We start from the raw sequence: 16,564 nt of genomic DNA, 5'->3' as shown, positions 1-16,564 counted from the left end.
GATTGAGAGGAGAGAGTAGTAACATGGAAATAGTAAATGGATGAGTAAAGACGGTCTTCCTGGTTGAACTTGCGCTGAGCTCCATTTGTCACAGGTGAGAACATTATTTTTTAATATTAACTTGTTACAATAAAGAACATCTACTTAAAGGGGCCCTATAATGGTCATTTTCTGGTTCTAACTACCAAACTAATTGAATTTAAAGCTTTTTTTCTATTCAAATATTATCAGAGGAGAAAGAAAAGTAGCGTTTTAATAATATGTCTATCTTGTTCCCATATTCCCGTGTTTTAAATCGCGTTGCAATTTTACACATTTTTCTTAAAGACAACAATGTTGAAATAGACACAGAAGCATATTTAGGGGGTAGTCAATATTTTAATATAATTTTTAATTTAGATATGAAAGACATTCTTCATAAAATAAACTTCTTCTTTTAGTTTTCTTTCCCAAATGGTTGCATGGAGTTGTGTTTCTCATTACTGGAATGACATCATGTTAAAACACTGTAATAAAAATGGGCAGTTTTTGCTCTAGTAATACAATTTTCCATTCACGTGACGTCACAGAGGTCAAGAAGCTGCCTGACAAAAACAAAACAAAAACACACATGGTACATTATCACAAGATCATCTGTGCCAAAATCAACACATACTGCACTCTTGGTAAACATCAACGTGCTTTAGAAAGAAAGGAAAAGAGGTATGTGGAGTGAAGTGTGTGAAACGAGTCCCCTTTAAAAAGACTAAATATACAGAATAAAGAGACCCCGCCCACATGAAGCCATACAATCTTTAAAACGCTTTAAAAACAAAGTGCGTCCACACTGAAACACCTCTTCCCGTTTGTGCAGCTTCAATCATCCGTTTACTAATTTCCTGTCCTCCTGTGATCACTTAATGTTGTTGTCCTCAATTACATACGCTTATCTGTACATAACGCCAGATAATGGAACACGTATATAATAAATACTACACGTTACTCATCCAGTGCTGATCAACATATCCTTATAGGCTCAAACATATTACAATTCTCATTATTAATCGACCTATTGTTTTATATTATTGTATACAATGTCAGAAAAGTGCTTCCTCTTGAAGTTAAGTGACACATTTCTGGGTTTCTATCCAAGAAAAAGTGCTAAATCCAAACATTTCGATGGCAAATTGTCCTTTTTTTAAAGCTAAAATCAGCATTTGTTTCGCTTTCTGAGCTTAAACAATGACACTAACTCTCCATTTCTTTGGCAATCGACTCCGGACATTTTCTGACAAAACAGCTGTGGTCGTTCTCCTATTGTGACAATAACAATGATCACAGAGGAAGCAGGAAGTGACAGAAGATCGTCTTGTTTTTGCCGCACACTCCTCAACTGGGCTGGATTTCTTCATACGCTAAGATCAGTTTTTCCTGATAGACATCATAAGAAACGCCAAGCCCACAAACTCTGGAAAAAACCGAGTCTTCAGGTGTGAAACACAAAATCTCAGTGTGGACGGACCGGGGCTGAGCGATATATTAAAATGATATTTATATCGTTATTGAAACAAGATATTTATAGTCTTAGTTTTCTGGTTTTAAGGCTGCATTATGTAACTTTCTGGATTCATCACACTGTTCTAGCTTTGCCTTTACCCACTTAGTCAATAAACACACATAATAAACTAAATTAGGGCCGCACAACTTGGACAAAATAACTTATTTTGCAAGAAGGATATTAGACATTCCTCACATTATCATTGAACGTATATTAAAATGACAATAGAGTGATTTTTTTAAAGAGGATCTGCACCAAAGAAATATTTTTTTTAGAGAGTAATTTGTAAGTTTGTAGACTTCTCTGCAGCTCCACAACACTTCAGATATTTTAACAAATATTGTGCTTACTGCAATTTTGGATAACGCACAGATAAAATGACGAATAATTGTGCAGCCCATATTTTCTGAAACCCTACAATATCGTCAAACTATTTCGTAGACAGAATGAAATTGTGATGTTCAATTCTCTTCATATCGCCCAGCCCTGGGACAGACGGAAACATATATTGTAAATGTATCTTAGCTTAATGTGAACGTACTCTGAGTCAGTGCATTAAGGATAATGGATGCTGGCTCTCTGCAGCAGCTGGTTGAGACACATTGTTCAGACACATTGTTGAGACATATTTTCGTCTCCTTTTCGGCTCTTTGAGGCTTCAGCAGCCTCACGATCCCTGATCCGAGATTTCGGCATTGCACCACGTTCGGGTGATAAAGGAAAAGACCCTTCAGCTACCAGATTGTAAATCCTGGCTTTTTGATTCGTCCGCCATTGCAGCCATTTTGAAAGTTTCCCAGTAAGGATGTGGAAGTCCTCTCTTGGTGAATGCATCAACGTGGTCATGCTCGGGAACATCGAAATCCCTCCTTTCTCTCCCAGTTCTCAGTGCAAATCAGTTAGAAAGTCCGTCTTGAGCCTCAAACTGAAGTAGCAAATGCCTCGATCCGCGGGGGACATTTCTTCACGTTTTTTTTTTTTGTGGAAAAACCTCAGTAACAAAACTAGAAATCTGTTAAAATAACAAGGAAAAAATATACACAAATATATGTTTACAATATATTATGTACATTTGCACGAGCTCTTTAAAAAAAAGAAAGAAAATGGCTGCCTTTTCAAAAGTATTCACAGAGAAAGTGCCGTCGTCACTTTGCATGATGTGAGATAATGCTGCTGGAGACTCGACACACTGTCCTACATTACAACAATGTTCTCTTTCCTCGACCAACAAGAAAATATTCCACACACTCAGCATGTCAGTCAGCAACAACATCTCCAACATGTTCACATATGCAGGCAGCATGTTGAATCACGGGAAATTGTACTACGGTGAATAAAAACTACCTTCCACTTATTGCAGTGTGTTAAAAGTCTTTTTCCTCAATGCCTTTTTTTTGTATCCAATTGTTGGCATTAGGCGTAAATCCCACATGAGATGCGGTCATGATTTATCTTGTACCTTCAGCAGAGACTTCAGGTGAGAGGTCATCTGCTCTCGGCTCTGGCTACTCTCTGGAGCTTCCTTTTCTCCGAACCAGTGGCTGGGCGGTTTGGGAAGGACACTCGGTGACGGCGGCTCGCTAAACTTTGCTCCGGCGTAAACTTTCTCGCCGTCTTTGAGGCATTCGAACGCCGCTTCATTTATCGCCATCTTTAGGTTGTCGGAGGCGTGGAGGGGTTTCGCTTTCCTCTGAGGCTGATGGGGGGAGAGAGGTTTACCGGGGCTGATGGTGTCCTTTGTTTTCTCCTTGGAGGATGGAGAGGCCCCGGGGGTGTGGCCCTGCTTGGGCTTGTGGCTCCGGGTGATCATGTTCTGGGAGATCTGGTCGTGACGGGGGTCTTTACGGGCAGGTAGTCCGCCGGGCTGCACGACGCCTCGCTCCAATCTGATACCTTTGGATTTCAGAAGCTAAGAAACAGAGAGGAATTGTTTTTAATATAATACGTTTATTCATAAATCACATTTCAACACAAGGCAATTCAAAGTGATTTACAAAAAAAAAGATTCTTCAGCCTGGATTTAAGGAGGACTAATTATCAGGTTCATATTAGTATATAGCAGGGGTGTCAAACTCAATTTCATCTAGGGCCACTCGCATCATGGTTGCACTCAAAGGGCCAGTTTTATATATAAGACTATATAAAAATACATATATAAATATTTAATATATATAAAATAATGTATTATATTACATTATTGCCTCTGCATTGGATTATTATCAGATAGGGTAATAACATCATAATTAATAATAAGTCAAATTCTAAGAAAAAAGGCATATTTTGAAGAAAAAAATTCTAATTCTGGAAGAAAAAAAAGTCAACTTTGAGATGCATTGTGGGACATGTAGTTTATGGGCAACGTGCTTCTGTAAGTCGGCATTTAACCGTATAATAAACATATTATTCTTTGCAAGCTCTTGTGGGGCTGCATGAAGTGAAGTCACGGGCCGGATTTGGCCCCCAGGCCTTGAGTTTGACACCCCTGGTATATAGTGTCTCTCCTTTAAAGAGTCCTCTCCTGCTGATGTTCAGGTGTATATCAGTATGTAGTGTCTCTCCTTTAAAGAGTCCTCTCCTGCTGATGTTCAGGTGTATATCAGTATGTAGTGTCTCTACTTTAAAGAGTCCTCTCCTGCTGGTGTTCAGGTGTATATCAGTGTGTAGTGTCTCTACTTTAAAGAGTCCTCTCCTGCTGATGTTCAGGTGTATATCAGTATGTAGTGTCTCTACTTTAAAGAGTCCTCTCCTGCTGATGTTCAGGTGTATATCAGTATGTAGTGTCTCTACTTTAAAGAGTCCTCTCCTGCTGATGTTCAGGTGTATATCAGTATGTAGTGTCTCTACTTTAAAGAGTCCTCTCCTGCTGATGTTCAGGTGTATATCAGTATGTAGTGTCTCTACTTTAAAGAGTCCTCTCCTGCTGATGTTCAGCTCATATCAGTATGTAGTGTCTCTACTTTAAAGAGTCCTATCCTGCTGATGTTCAGGTGTATATCAGTATGTAGTGTCTCTACTTTAAAGAGTCCTCTCCTGCTGATGTTCAGGTGTATATCAGTATGTAGTGTCTCTACTTTAAAGAGTCCTCTCCTGCTGATGTTCAGGTGTATATCAGTATGTAGAGTCTCTACTTTAAAGAGTTCTCTCCTGCTGATGTTCAGGTGTATATCAGTATGTAGTGTCTCTACTTTAAAGAGTCCTCTCCTGCTGATGTTCAGGTGTATATCAGTATGTAGTGTCTCTACTTTAAAGAGTCTTCTCCTGCTGATGTTCAGGTGTATATCAGTATGTAGTGTCTCTACTTTAAAGAGTCCTCTCCTGCTGATGTTCAGGTGTATATCAGTATGTAGTGTCTCTACTTTAAAGAGTCCTCTCCTGCTGATGTTCAGGTGTATATCAGTATGTAGTGTCTCTACTTTAAAGAGTCCTCTCCTGCTGATGTTCAGCTCATATCAGTATGTAGTGTCTCTACTTTAAAGAGTTCTCTCCTGCTGATGTTCAGGTGTATATCAGTATGTAGTGTCTCTACTTTAAAGAGTCCTCTCCTGCTGATGTTCAGGTGTATATCAGTATGTAGTGTCTCTACTTTAAAGAGTCCTCTCCTGCTGATGTTCAGGTGTATATCAGTATGTAGTGTCTCTACTTTAAAGAGTCCTCTCCTGCTGATGTTCAGCTCATATCAGTATGTAGTGTCTCTACTTTAAAGAGTCCTCTCCTGCTGATGTTCAGGTGTATATCAGTATGTAGTGTCTCTACTTTAAAGAGTCCTCTCCTGCTGATGTTCAGGTGTATATCAGTATGTAGTGTCTCTACTTTAAAGAGTCCTCTCCTGCTGATGTTCAGGTGTATATCAGTATGTAGTGTATCTACTTTAAAGAGTCCTCTCCTGCTGATGTTCAGGTGTATATCAGTATGTAGTGTCTCTACTTTAAAGAGTCCTCTCCTGCTGATGTTCAGGTGTATATCAGTATGTAGAGTCTCTACTTTAAAGAGTCCTCTCCTGCTGATGTTCAGGTGTATATCAGTATGTAGTGTCTCTACTTTAAAGAGTCCTCTCCTGCTGATGTTCAGGTGTATATCAGTATGTAGTGTATCTACTTTAAAGAGTCCTCTCCTGCTGATGTTCAGGTGTATATCAGTATGTAGTGTCTCTACTTTAAAGAGTCCTCTCCTGCTGATGTTCAGGTGTATATCAGTATGTAGTGTCTCTACTTTAAAGAGTCCTCTCCTGCTGATGTTCAGGTGTATATCAGTATGTAGTGTCTCTACTTTAAAGAGTCCTCTCCTGCTGATGTTCAGGTGTATATCAGTATGTAGTGTCTCTACTTTAAAGAGTCCTCTCCTGCTGATGTTCAGCTCATATCAGTATGTAGTGTCTCTACTTTAAAGAGTCCTCTCCTGCTGATGTTCAGGTGTATATCAGTATGTAGTGTCTCTACTTTAAAGAGTCCTCTCCTGCTGATGTTCAGGTGTATATCAGTATGTAGTGTCTCTACTTTAAAGAGTCCTCTCCTGCTGATGTTCAGGTGTATATCAGTATGTAGTGTCTCTACTTTAAAGAGTCCTCTCCTGCTGATGTTCAGGTGTATATCAGTATGTAGTGTCTCTACTTTAAAGAGTCTTCTCCTGCTGATGTTCAGGTGTATATCAGTATGTAGTGTCTCTACTTTAAAGAGTCCTTTCCTGCTGATGTTCAGGTGTATATCAGTATGTAGTGTCTCTACTTTAAAGAGTCCTCTCCTGCTGATGTTCAGCTCATATCAGTATGTAGTGTCTCTACTTTAAAGAGTCCTCTCCTGCTGATGTTCAGGTGTATATCAGTATGTAGTGTCTCTACTTTAAAGAGTCCTCTCCTGCTGATGTTCAGGTGTATATCAGTATGTAGTGTCTCTACTTTAAAGAGTCCTCTCCTGCTGATGTTCAGGTGTATATCAGTATGTAGTGTCTCTACTTTAAAGAGTCCTCTCCTGCTGATGTTCAGGTGTATATCAGTATGTAGTGTCTCTACTTTAAAGAGTCCTCTCCTGCTCATGTTCAGGTGTATATCAGTATGTAGTGTCTCTACTTTAAAGAGTCCTCTCCTGCTGATGTTCAGGTGTATATCAGTATGTAGTGTCTCTACTTTAAAGAGTCCTCTCCTGCTGATGTTCAGGTGTATATCAGTATGTAGAGTCTCTACTTTAAAGAGTTCTCTCCTGCTGATGTTCAGGTGTATATCAGTATGTAGTGTCTCTACTTTAAAGAGTCCTCTCCTGCTGATGTTCAGGTGTATATCAGTATGTAGTGTCTCTACTTTAAAGAGTCCTCTCCTGCTGATGTTCAGGTGTATATCAGTATGTAGTGTCTCTACTTTAAAGAGTCCTCTCCTGCTCATGTTCAGGTGTATATCAGTATGTAGTGTCTCTACTTTAAAGAGTCCTCTCCTGCTGATGTTCAGGTGTATATCAGTATGTAGTGTCTCTACTTTAAAGAGTCCTCTCCTGCTGATGTTCAGGTGTATATCAGTATGTAGTGTCTCTACTTTAAAGAGTCCTCTCCTGCTGATGTTCAGGTGTATATCAGTATGTAGTGTCTCTACTTTAAAGAGTCCTCTCCTGCTGATGTTCAGGTGTATATCAGTATGTAGTGTCTCTACTGTGCTGCAGCACCTCTTTTCACCCTCTGTCTGAAACCAGAGCCCAGTCTGCTCTGATTGGTTAGCTGGCCGGCTCTGTTGTGATTGGTCCACCAATTAGAGATGGGCCACCCCTTATTTGAGCCTTTACAAAGTTTAGCAACTTGTTCTCAGGCACAAAAAAAAGCTAAGCTACACTGGCTCGGGATAAACCTCATATTATTACAAAAAAACATCAAACCTTATTTAATGCCTTTTTCTCTCCTTTCAATTCACAATAATATTCGCCTTAAAATAATTTTGACTTTTTTCCTGATGTCAGTGCATTATTGTATAATTAACATGGTTAACTTTAAAAATAATTAAAACCTACAAGTTTGAGACAAAACTGAATAAAAATATGAACACAATGAATACATGTTGAGTGAAACCTGCAGTGTTTAAATGAGCTTCCTCTTTCTAACCACTCAGAGCAGCTGCTGATGCAATGGGACGTTTTTATCTGTGAGGCAGCCAGAAGCAGGAAGTCAACAAGAGTAACTTTCGATTCTTTCACAATAAGGATTAGTAACTGCGTCATTTAACCGCCTCAGGTTTCACAGGAGATTTTATCACCATTAAATCTACCTTATTTATTAGAAAAATCATGAACATTAGAATGATTTGATTGACTTCATACTCTTTTGATGAAGCTTTGTATGAATATAGCTTTAAAAGTATGCTTATAGGATGCTAATATGACTAGAAGCAAACTCTTATTATCAACAGCTGATAGTCTGAAGTAATTATAACTGTATACCACGTTAAAAAGGAAGTGGAAAATACAGATTTAATTAGACAAACCCCTAGTGTTCGTCCTCTAGTGTCTTGTTTTTTGACTTAAGTAAGTCAAAGTAGAAGTACCAGAGTGTAGGAATACTCTGTTAAAGTAAAAGACCTGCATTCAAAATGTTACTTAAGTAAAAGTACCAAAATAAAAAGTAGTCGTTGAGCAGATTGGTCCATTTCAGAATAATATATATGATATGTTTTATAATGATTGATCATGAAAGTGTTCTCAAAGCTGGTAAAGGTGCAGCTAGTTTTGATGACTTTGTATACTGCAGGGTAGCTGGTGAATTTACTCCAGGTGGAACTAAAGTCTGATTTAACACTTGATAATATTTCACAATATTAACCTTAAGTTACTTAAGGTATTATATATATATGTAGTGGGGATAGAAGTACAACGTTGCAAGTACAAGTACCTCAAAACTGTACTTGAGTAAATGTACTTGGTTACTTTAAACCACTGCAGTTAACACACTTGCAGCACAGATAATAACAAACATGTATTACAATAAATAGACCCTGGTGTTTACCTCTTTCTTGGCTCCCTGTCTGAGCGGATGGAGGCTCAGGTCGGCACCGGGCTGTGCTGCGGCTCTGTTCGCGGACAGCGCTATCAGAGTGTTGTTGTTGTTGTTGTTGTGGTCAGTAACCCGGATGTTGGGACTTTTTTTCGGAGGCTTCTGGTGATGCAGAGGCACCGCGGACCTCAGCTTTTTCCCTCCTTTCTTCAGCAGAGCCTGCCTCGCTTTACTGCCCGTGTTCACCCCATCTTTCCCGCTTGAAATCACTGATATCGGGTTGTTGTTTTCCACCTCATCGTTTTGAGATCCGTCCAACATTGTTTTGCCAAAACATACAAAAGCTGTGATATCGCTCCGCGGGTAACTTAGTTTAGCTATCAAGCTAACAGCTAGCCGTACAGAGCGTCGGATAAAACGTTCTTATCCACGCAGAAATAAGAAACTACTTAACGAAAATAACGTTATAATGTCTCAGAAGTTCCCTGGGAGTTTTTTTGTAGTATTTTAAATATTTCTGCTGCTAAAAAACGGCAACATTGACGTCCGTCTGTCCCGAGATGCCGTGGGTGCTCGCGAGCTTCTCAAGGCAGAAGTAGAGTTAGCACGTTACGCTAACCAGAATAACACATAGACTTCCGGTGATGTATTTAAAAAATAAAACGAATTATTGACCACCGAGCAGTGTGCACACATTTCTGTTGTCTGTCACACAAAAAAACATTATTTTATCATGGGGTCTGTGCTGATTAATATATGTAGCAAAACAGTTAGTTACCGCAGAGTTAGATAATTGATTAACTGCATTACTGTCACTTGTTTTTGCTATTATTTTGTAGGAAACTCTTACAACTTCCGGTAACTTTCTGTTTAGCTTGACAAATCTCCGCTTCCACTTTCCAACGTAAACACGTTTCTGACTTCTTCCTGAAAGTGACGTCAGGCGTTTTAAGGGCGAGTCCCAAATGTTTAACATTGATTGTTTTCTTTTGAGTTGGGTTTGTAGTATTTTAAAAAAAATCTTTGTATTCATTGACTTTTAATTGAGTTTAAGTCCAAACCCATGTTTTTACCCAGAGTAAATAAAACAAAACAAAGAAACTTAAGCATTATCATCATATATTATCTCATGCCTTAAAAAGCAGTTATTTTGCTTTTAATGTCAACAATTTGGTAATCATTTATCAAGCAAACACACCAACATGTTTGGGTTTTCAGCTCGTCCATCGTCATAATAGTTGCTTTTCCTGTTTAAAATGTTGTTAATTGGGGTCGTTTTTGCTCCTGGGATTGTTGAAAAAGTCATGTTTTGGCTCTGGGAAATTACCCATGTTGGATTATATTCTTAATAAAGCATTGGTTAATTAAAAAAAGGAAATAAACGACAGATGAATCCATAATAAAAATTATCCTTAAATTGCATTAGCTCTTTCCTTCATGTATGAAATGCACGCTCATGCCCTTTAACAAACCTCATAAATGATAACTAAGTAGTAGTGTTGCTTATTTGCAATACAATACAACAATATTCACAGACACTGAACACAGGTTTGGTATCACATCGTTTTACTGTAGAAAATGTGATGCACAGTCGAACACTTTTTGTTTCCACAGACCTCAAACTCCTAACATTCAGTAAAATGCACATCAGTGTGTGCAGCTCATCCCTTTTATTAGAGCTCTGTTGAACAAGCTCTGACAGCGTTACGTTTCATACGGTACATCTTGTAAGTGCACAAAAGTCTAAAAAAAGCTATTCCTCATTAGTGACAGGCTCTTAATACACTACATAATCATTATTATTTGGCAAAGAGAACAAAGAAATAGTCTGTTTGCCAGCTCAAAGAGTCCTGTTGGGAACCCGGAAATGTTGAATACCACCAAGTATTATGTTAGAAATATATATATAGTACAGGTTCACAGCATATAGAAACTGCCGGATGCTAACTTGCAGATGTTGGGCATTTGCCAAGTTGCATTAATTAGCATATGAAAACAATAGCTTAAAAATAGCTTTGCCGATTTGGACAATCTTGTAGTGGTTTTGGAGGTTATTGCGGATGTTGAATCAATTTCTGACATTTTCATGTTCAAATATGGCAGTCTTAACCAGAAAGTGGCCATATTTGTACTCTCTGTGTGCGGATTGATGAGTTTTGTATCGATTTTAAAGTTTTAGGGGACTCAAAACTGCCAATTTGGATCCTATAAATGTCAGAACTTGATTCAACATCCTCCCTTTTCCCTCAAAACCACTCCATAATTGTCCAAATCGGCCAAGCCATTTTTAAGCTATTGCTGTCATATGCTAATTAATGCAATTTATGCCAATTCTGAAAATTGCCCAGCATCTGCATGTTAGCATCATTAGTTTCCATGTGCTATCCGTACTACACATTTCTATCATAACACTTTGGGGTCCTCAACGTTTCACACAGGTTCACGCTGCTGGCAAGTAGACTAAAACCGAAAGGCAAATCTGAAACTCACGCGGGAGGACGTGTTAACGGTTAGTATTAGTACAAAAAATAGATATATAAAACAATATACAAATACAACAGAAACATCTAAATGTCCATCCCTATATATCATCCATGAAGGCAGAGCGAAGAATCAGAGTCTGAATCAGAATCAGGGCTGAGCCTCGGCTTCAGGCTCGTTGTAGATGTAGCTGCCGACGCCTCCAGTGTTTACACCTGAGAGAGGACGGAGAGAGACTTTTTAAAAAGGGTCAATACACACATCTATAAAATGCAATGATAAGAGTTAGAGCCAGACACAAACATTTATTATTGGACGTTGTTCAAATTAAAGACGTTAATTAGCGTCTATCAGCCATGTTTTTCTACAGTCCTATTTTTTCCCTTTTTTATGAATAATCCAGACGACTGTAGCCTGTAGTAATTTCCTCTATCGCAGGCGGAGAATGTAGGTGACTGTTGGCTTTAGTCTTTGAGGTATTCATTTTTCAAAAGTGCGAAAATGGTTAATTTAAATGTGTTCCTGCTGCCGTGTTAGCAACAGGAATTTAATAATGTATAATAAATAGTTAAATGACTTGTAAACATACAACGATAAGCTTCGACACTCGTGAACAAAGGTATTTCTAATTGTGAAGACCAGTTTGGGTGCATGTCTCTGCTCTCTCACACACATTCTTCAGAGAGAGACAGCCAGCATGTCTCTCGGGTCAAAAAGAATATTAAATTGAAAGCACAGATTCGTCATCCATAAATATTAAATCTAGCAGTCAGTGTCCACACACACTCACAAAGAAGAAGGCACCACTGGTTTCCTTCTTAAGAAGAGCCAGAGCTCGGTGGAGTGACGAGCTCCAAAATCCAATTCCTAATAAAATAATAGTCAGCACTATTTATGCTCCTCTTGCCCTTTCACCGAGCTTAAATCCGACACCTAACGTCACAAAAACATGTATTTATTTGTTTGGCTTCACCCACTGAGGTTATCTAAAAAGACCTTCTGCAGAATGTTGCAGTTAAATGGGAACTCTTTTATTTGTATTATAACATACTGTATTTTCCCATGTTTTTGTGTGTTTTGAAATCGGTCCAGTCTTGATTGACAGCTTATTAGGCTGCAATGTAATGATTGCATGCACAAGTATCTGACAACATTATGTAGAGGAACGGACATTTAGCTCGACCCGCTGAACTCTATGAATGTGTCGTACTAAGTCTTGCTTAAGGAGATTTAAGTCTTGGCCTGAAATCTAATATTTCTCTCTCTAAAATGACCTTTTGCAATATTTAATTTGCCGACATGTTTATGGTTTTGAAGCATTGTTTAGAGGACACTTTCTCCCAGGCCGCTGCACTGATATTGTTTCTGATGTCGTACCTTTAGGTCCAAACAGCACGGCGTAGCACGGTTTGTGGCAGTACGGCTGTCCATCGTGCTGCAACAGAGAGAAAAGAGAGGTCACCTATATTTTAAAATCCACTTCTTCATGTCTCTTCTACATCAACATGTGTCCCCTCTTCTTCATGTCTCTTCTACATCAACATGTGTCCCCTCTTCTTCATGTCTCTTCTACATCAACATGTGTCCCCTCTTCTCCATGTCTCTTCTACATCAACATGTGTCCCCTCTTCTTCATGTCTCTTCTACATCAACATGTGTCCCCTCTTCTTCATGTCTCTTCTACATCAACATGTGTCCCCTCTTCTTCATGTCTCTTCTACATCAACATGTGTCCCCTCTTCTTCACGTCTCTTCTACATCAACATATGTCCCCTCTTCTTCATGTCTCTTCTACATCAACATGTGTCCCCTCTTCTCCATGTCTCTTCTACATCAACATGTGTCCCCTCTTCTTCCATGTCTCTTCTACATCAACATGTGTCCCCTCTTCTCCATGTCTCTTCTACATCAACATGTGTCCCCTCTTCTTCATGTCTCTTCTACATCAACATGTGTCCCCTCTTCTCCATGTCTCTTCTACATCAACATGTGTCCCCTCTTCTTCATGTCTCTTCTACATCAACATGTGTCCCCTCTTCTTCATGTCTCTTCTACATCAACATGTGTCCCCTCTTCTTCATGTCTCTTCTACATCAACATGTGTCCCCTCTTCTTCATGTCTCTTCTACATCAACATGTGTCCCTCTTCTATGTCTCTTACATCACATGTGTCCTCTCTTCTTCGTGTCTCTTCTACATCAGCATGTGTCCCCTCTTCTTCATGTCTCTTCTACATCAACATGTGTCCCCTCTTCTTCATGTCTCTTCTACATCAACATGTGTCCCCTCTTCTTCATGTCTCTTCTACATCAACATGTGTCCCCTCTTCTCCATGTCTCTTCTACATCAACATGTGTCCCCTCTTCTTCATGTCTCTTCTACATCAACATGTGTCCCCTCTTCTTCATGTCTCTTCTACATCAACATGTGTCCCCTCTTCTTCATGTCTCTTCTACATCAACATGTGTCCCCTCTTCTTCACGTCTCTTCTACATCAACATATGTCCCCTCTTCTTCATGTCTCTTCTACATCAACATGTGTCCCCTCTTCTCCATGTCTCTTCTACATCAACATGTGTCCCCTCTTCTTCATGTCTCTTCTACATCAACATGTGTCCCCTCTTCTCCATGTCTCTTCTACATCAACATGTGTCCCCTCTTCTTCATGTCTCTTCTACATCAACATGTGTCCCCTCTTCTCCATGTCTCTTCTACATCAACATGTGTCCCCTCTTCTTCATGTCTCTTCTACATCAACATGTGTCCCCTCTTCTTCATGTCTCTTCTACATCAACATGTGTCCCCTCTTCTTCATGTCTCTTCTACATCAACATGTGTCCCCTCTTCTTCATGTCTCTTCTACATCAACATGTGTCCTCTCTTCTTCGTGTCTCTTCTACATCAGCATGTGTCCCCTCTTCTTCATGTCTCTTCTACATCAACATGTGTCCCCTCTTCTTCATGTCTCTTCTACATCAACATGTGTCCCCTCTTCTTCATGTCTCTTCTACATCAACATGTGTCCTCTCTTCTTCGTGTCTCTTCTACATCAGCATGTGTCCCCTCTTCTTCATGTCTCTTCTACATCAACATGTGTCCCCTCTTCTTCATGTCTCTTCTACATCAACATGTGTCCCCTCTTCTTCATGTCTCTTCTACATCAACATGTGTCCCCTCTTCTTCATGTCTCTTCTACATCAACATGTGTCCCCTCTTCTTCATGTCTCTTCTACATCAACATGTGTCCCCTCTTCTTCATGTCTCTTCTACATCAACATGTGTCCCCTCTTCTTCACGTCTCTTCTACATCAACATATGTCCCCTCTTCTTCATGTCTCTTCTACATCAACATGTGTCCCCTCTTCTTCATGTCTCTTCTACATCAACATGTGTCCCCTCTTCTTCATGTCTCTTCTACATCAGCATGTGTCCCCTCTTCTTCATGTCTCTTCTACATCAACATGTGTCCCCTCTTCTTCATGTCTCTTCTACATCAACATGTGTCCTCTCTTCTTCGTGTCTCTTCTACATCAGCATGTGTCCCCTCTTCTTCATGTCTCTTCTACATCAACATGTGTCCCCTCTTCTTCATGTCTCTTCTACATCAACATGTGTCCCCTCTTCTTCATGTCTCTTCTACATCAACATGTGTCCCCTCTTCTTCATGTCTCTTCTACATCAACATGTGTCCCCTCTTCTTCACGTCTCTTCTACATCAACATGTGTCCCCTCTTCTCCATGTCTCTTCTACATCAACATGTGTCCCCTCTTCTTCATGTCTCTTCTACATCAACATGTGTCCCCTCTTCTCCATGTCTCTTCTACATCAACATGTGTCCCCTCTTCTTCATGTCTCTTCTACATCAACATGTGTCCCCTCTTCTCCATGTCTCTTCTACATCAACATGTGTCCCCTCTTCTCCATGTCTCTTCTACATCAACATGTGTCCCCTCTTCTTCATGTCTCTTCATGTGTCCCCTCTTCTTCATGTCTCTTCTACATCAACATGTGTCCCCTCTTCTTCATGTCTCTTCTACATCAGCATGTGTCCCCTCTTCTTCATGTCTCTTCTACATCAACATGTGTCCCCTCTTCTTCATGTCTCTTCTACATCAACATGTGTCCTCTCTTCTTCGTGTCTCTTCTACATCAGCATGTGTCCCCTCTTCTTCATGTCTCTTCTACATCAACATGTGTCCCCTCTTCTTCATGTCTCTTCTACATCAACATGTGTCCCCTCTTCTTCATGTCTCTTCTACATCAACATGTGTCCCCTCTTCTTCATGTCTCTTCTACATCAACATGTGTCCCCTCTTCTTCATGTCTCTTCTACATCAACATGTGTCCCCTCTTCTTCATGTCTCTTCTACATCAACATGTGTCCCCTCTTCTTCATGTCTCTTCTTCATCAACATGTGTCCCCTCTTCTTCATGTCTCTTCTACATCAACATGTGTCCCCTCTTCTCCATGTCTCTTCTACATCAACATGTGTCCCCTCTTCTTCATGTCTCTTCTACATCAACATGTGTCCCCTCTTCTTCATGTCTCTTCTACATCAACATGTGTCCCCTCTTCTTCATGTCTCTTCTACATCAACATGTGTCCCCTCTTCTTCATGTCTCTTCTACATCAACATGTGTCCCCTCTTCTTCATGTCTCTTCTACATCAACATGTGTCCCCTCTTCTTCATGTCTCTTCTACATCAACATGTGTCCCCTCTTCTTCATGTCTCTTCTACATCAACATGTGTCCCCTCTTCTTCATGTCTCTTCTACATCAACATGTGTCCCCTCTTCTTCATGTCTCTTCTTCATCAACATGTGTCCCCTCTTCTTCATGTCTCTTCTACATCAACATGTGTCCCCTCTTCTCCATGTCTCTTCTACATCAACATGTGTCCCCTCTTCTTCATGTCTCTTCTACATCAACATGTGTCCCCTCTTCTTCATGTCTCTTCTACATCAACATGTGTCCCCTCTTCTTCATGTCTCTTCTACATCAACATGTGTCCCCTCTTCTTCATGTCTCTTCTACATCAACATGTGTCCCCTCTTCTTCATGTCTCCTCTACATCAACATGTGTCCCCTCTTCTCCATGTCTCTTCTACATCAACATGTGTCCCCTCTTCTTCATGTCTCTTCTACATCAACATGTGTCCCCTCTTCTTCATGTCTCTTCTACATCAACATGTGTCCCCTCTTCTTCATGTCTCTTCTACATCAACATGTGTCCCCTCTTCTTCATGTCTCTTCTACATCAACATGTGTCCCCTCTTCTTCATGTCTCTTCTACATCAACATGTGTCCCCTCTTCTCCATGTCTCTTCTACATCAACATGTGTCCCCTCTTCTTCATGTCTCTTCTACATCAACATGTGTCCCCTCTTCTTCATGTCTCTTCTACATCAACATGTGTCCCCTCTTCTTCATGTCTCTTCTACATCAACATGTGTCCCCTCTTCTTCATGTCTCTTCTACATCAACATGTGTCCCCTCTTCTTCATGTCTCTTCTACATCAACATGTGTCCCCTCTTCTTCATGTCTCTTCTACATCAACATGTGTCCCCTCTGTGGAAAGAGAC

At 40.0% G+C, this 16,564-nt stretch overlaps 2 protein-coding genes across 2 annotated transcripts in view; both read right to left on the bottom strand.

The window, feature by feature from the left end:
* Positions 1-358: 358 nt before the first annotated feature.
* On the bottom strand, positions 359-9,105 carry pnrc1 (proline-rich nuclear receptor coactivator 1). Its single transcript, XM_034208455.1, has 2 exons — positions 8,510-9,105; positions 359-3,446 (listed from the first exon to the last, which is right to left on the bottom strand). Exons 1-2 carry the CDS (start codon positions 8,816-8,818, stop codon positions 2,979-2,981), a joined length of 777 nt encoding a protein of 258 aa, XP_034064346.1. The 5' UTR covers positions 8,819-9,105; the 3' UTR covers positions 359-2,978.
* A 941-nt stretch (positions 9,106-10,046) lies between these two features.
* LOC117541250 (cysteine-rich protein 2-like) overlaps positions 10,047-16,564 on the bottom strand; it is a 31,061-nt gene continuing 24,543 nt past the window's right edge. Inside the window, exons 7-8 of the mRNA XM_034208424.1 lie at positions 12,356-12,413; positions 10,047-11,193 (exon numbers count right to left, since the gene is read on the bottom strand). Coding sequence (XP_034064315.1) covers positions 11,129-11,193; positions 12,356-12,413 — 123 coding nt within the window. The 3' untranslated portion in view covers positions 10,047-11,128. The remainder of the gene's footprint in view (positions 11,194-12,355; positions 12,414-16,564) is intronic.

This window comes from Gymnodraco acuticeps, unplaced genomic scaffold (assembly GCF_902827175.1).
Source record: "Gymnodraco acuticeps unplaced genomic scaffold, fGymAcu1.1, whole genome shotgun sequence".
NCBI classification, from domain to species: domain Eukaryota; kingdom Metazoa; phylum Chordata; class Actinopteri; order Perciformes; family Bathydraconidae; genus Gymnodraco; species Gymnodraco acuticeps.
Note: the sequence above shows the minus strand (reverse complement) of the source record. Positions and strands in the feature narration are given on the sequence as shown.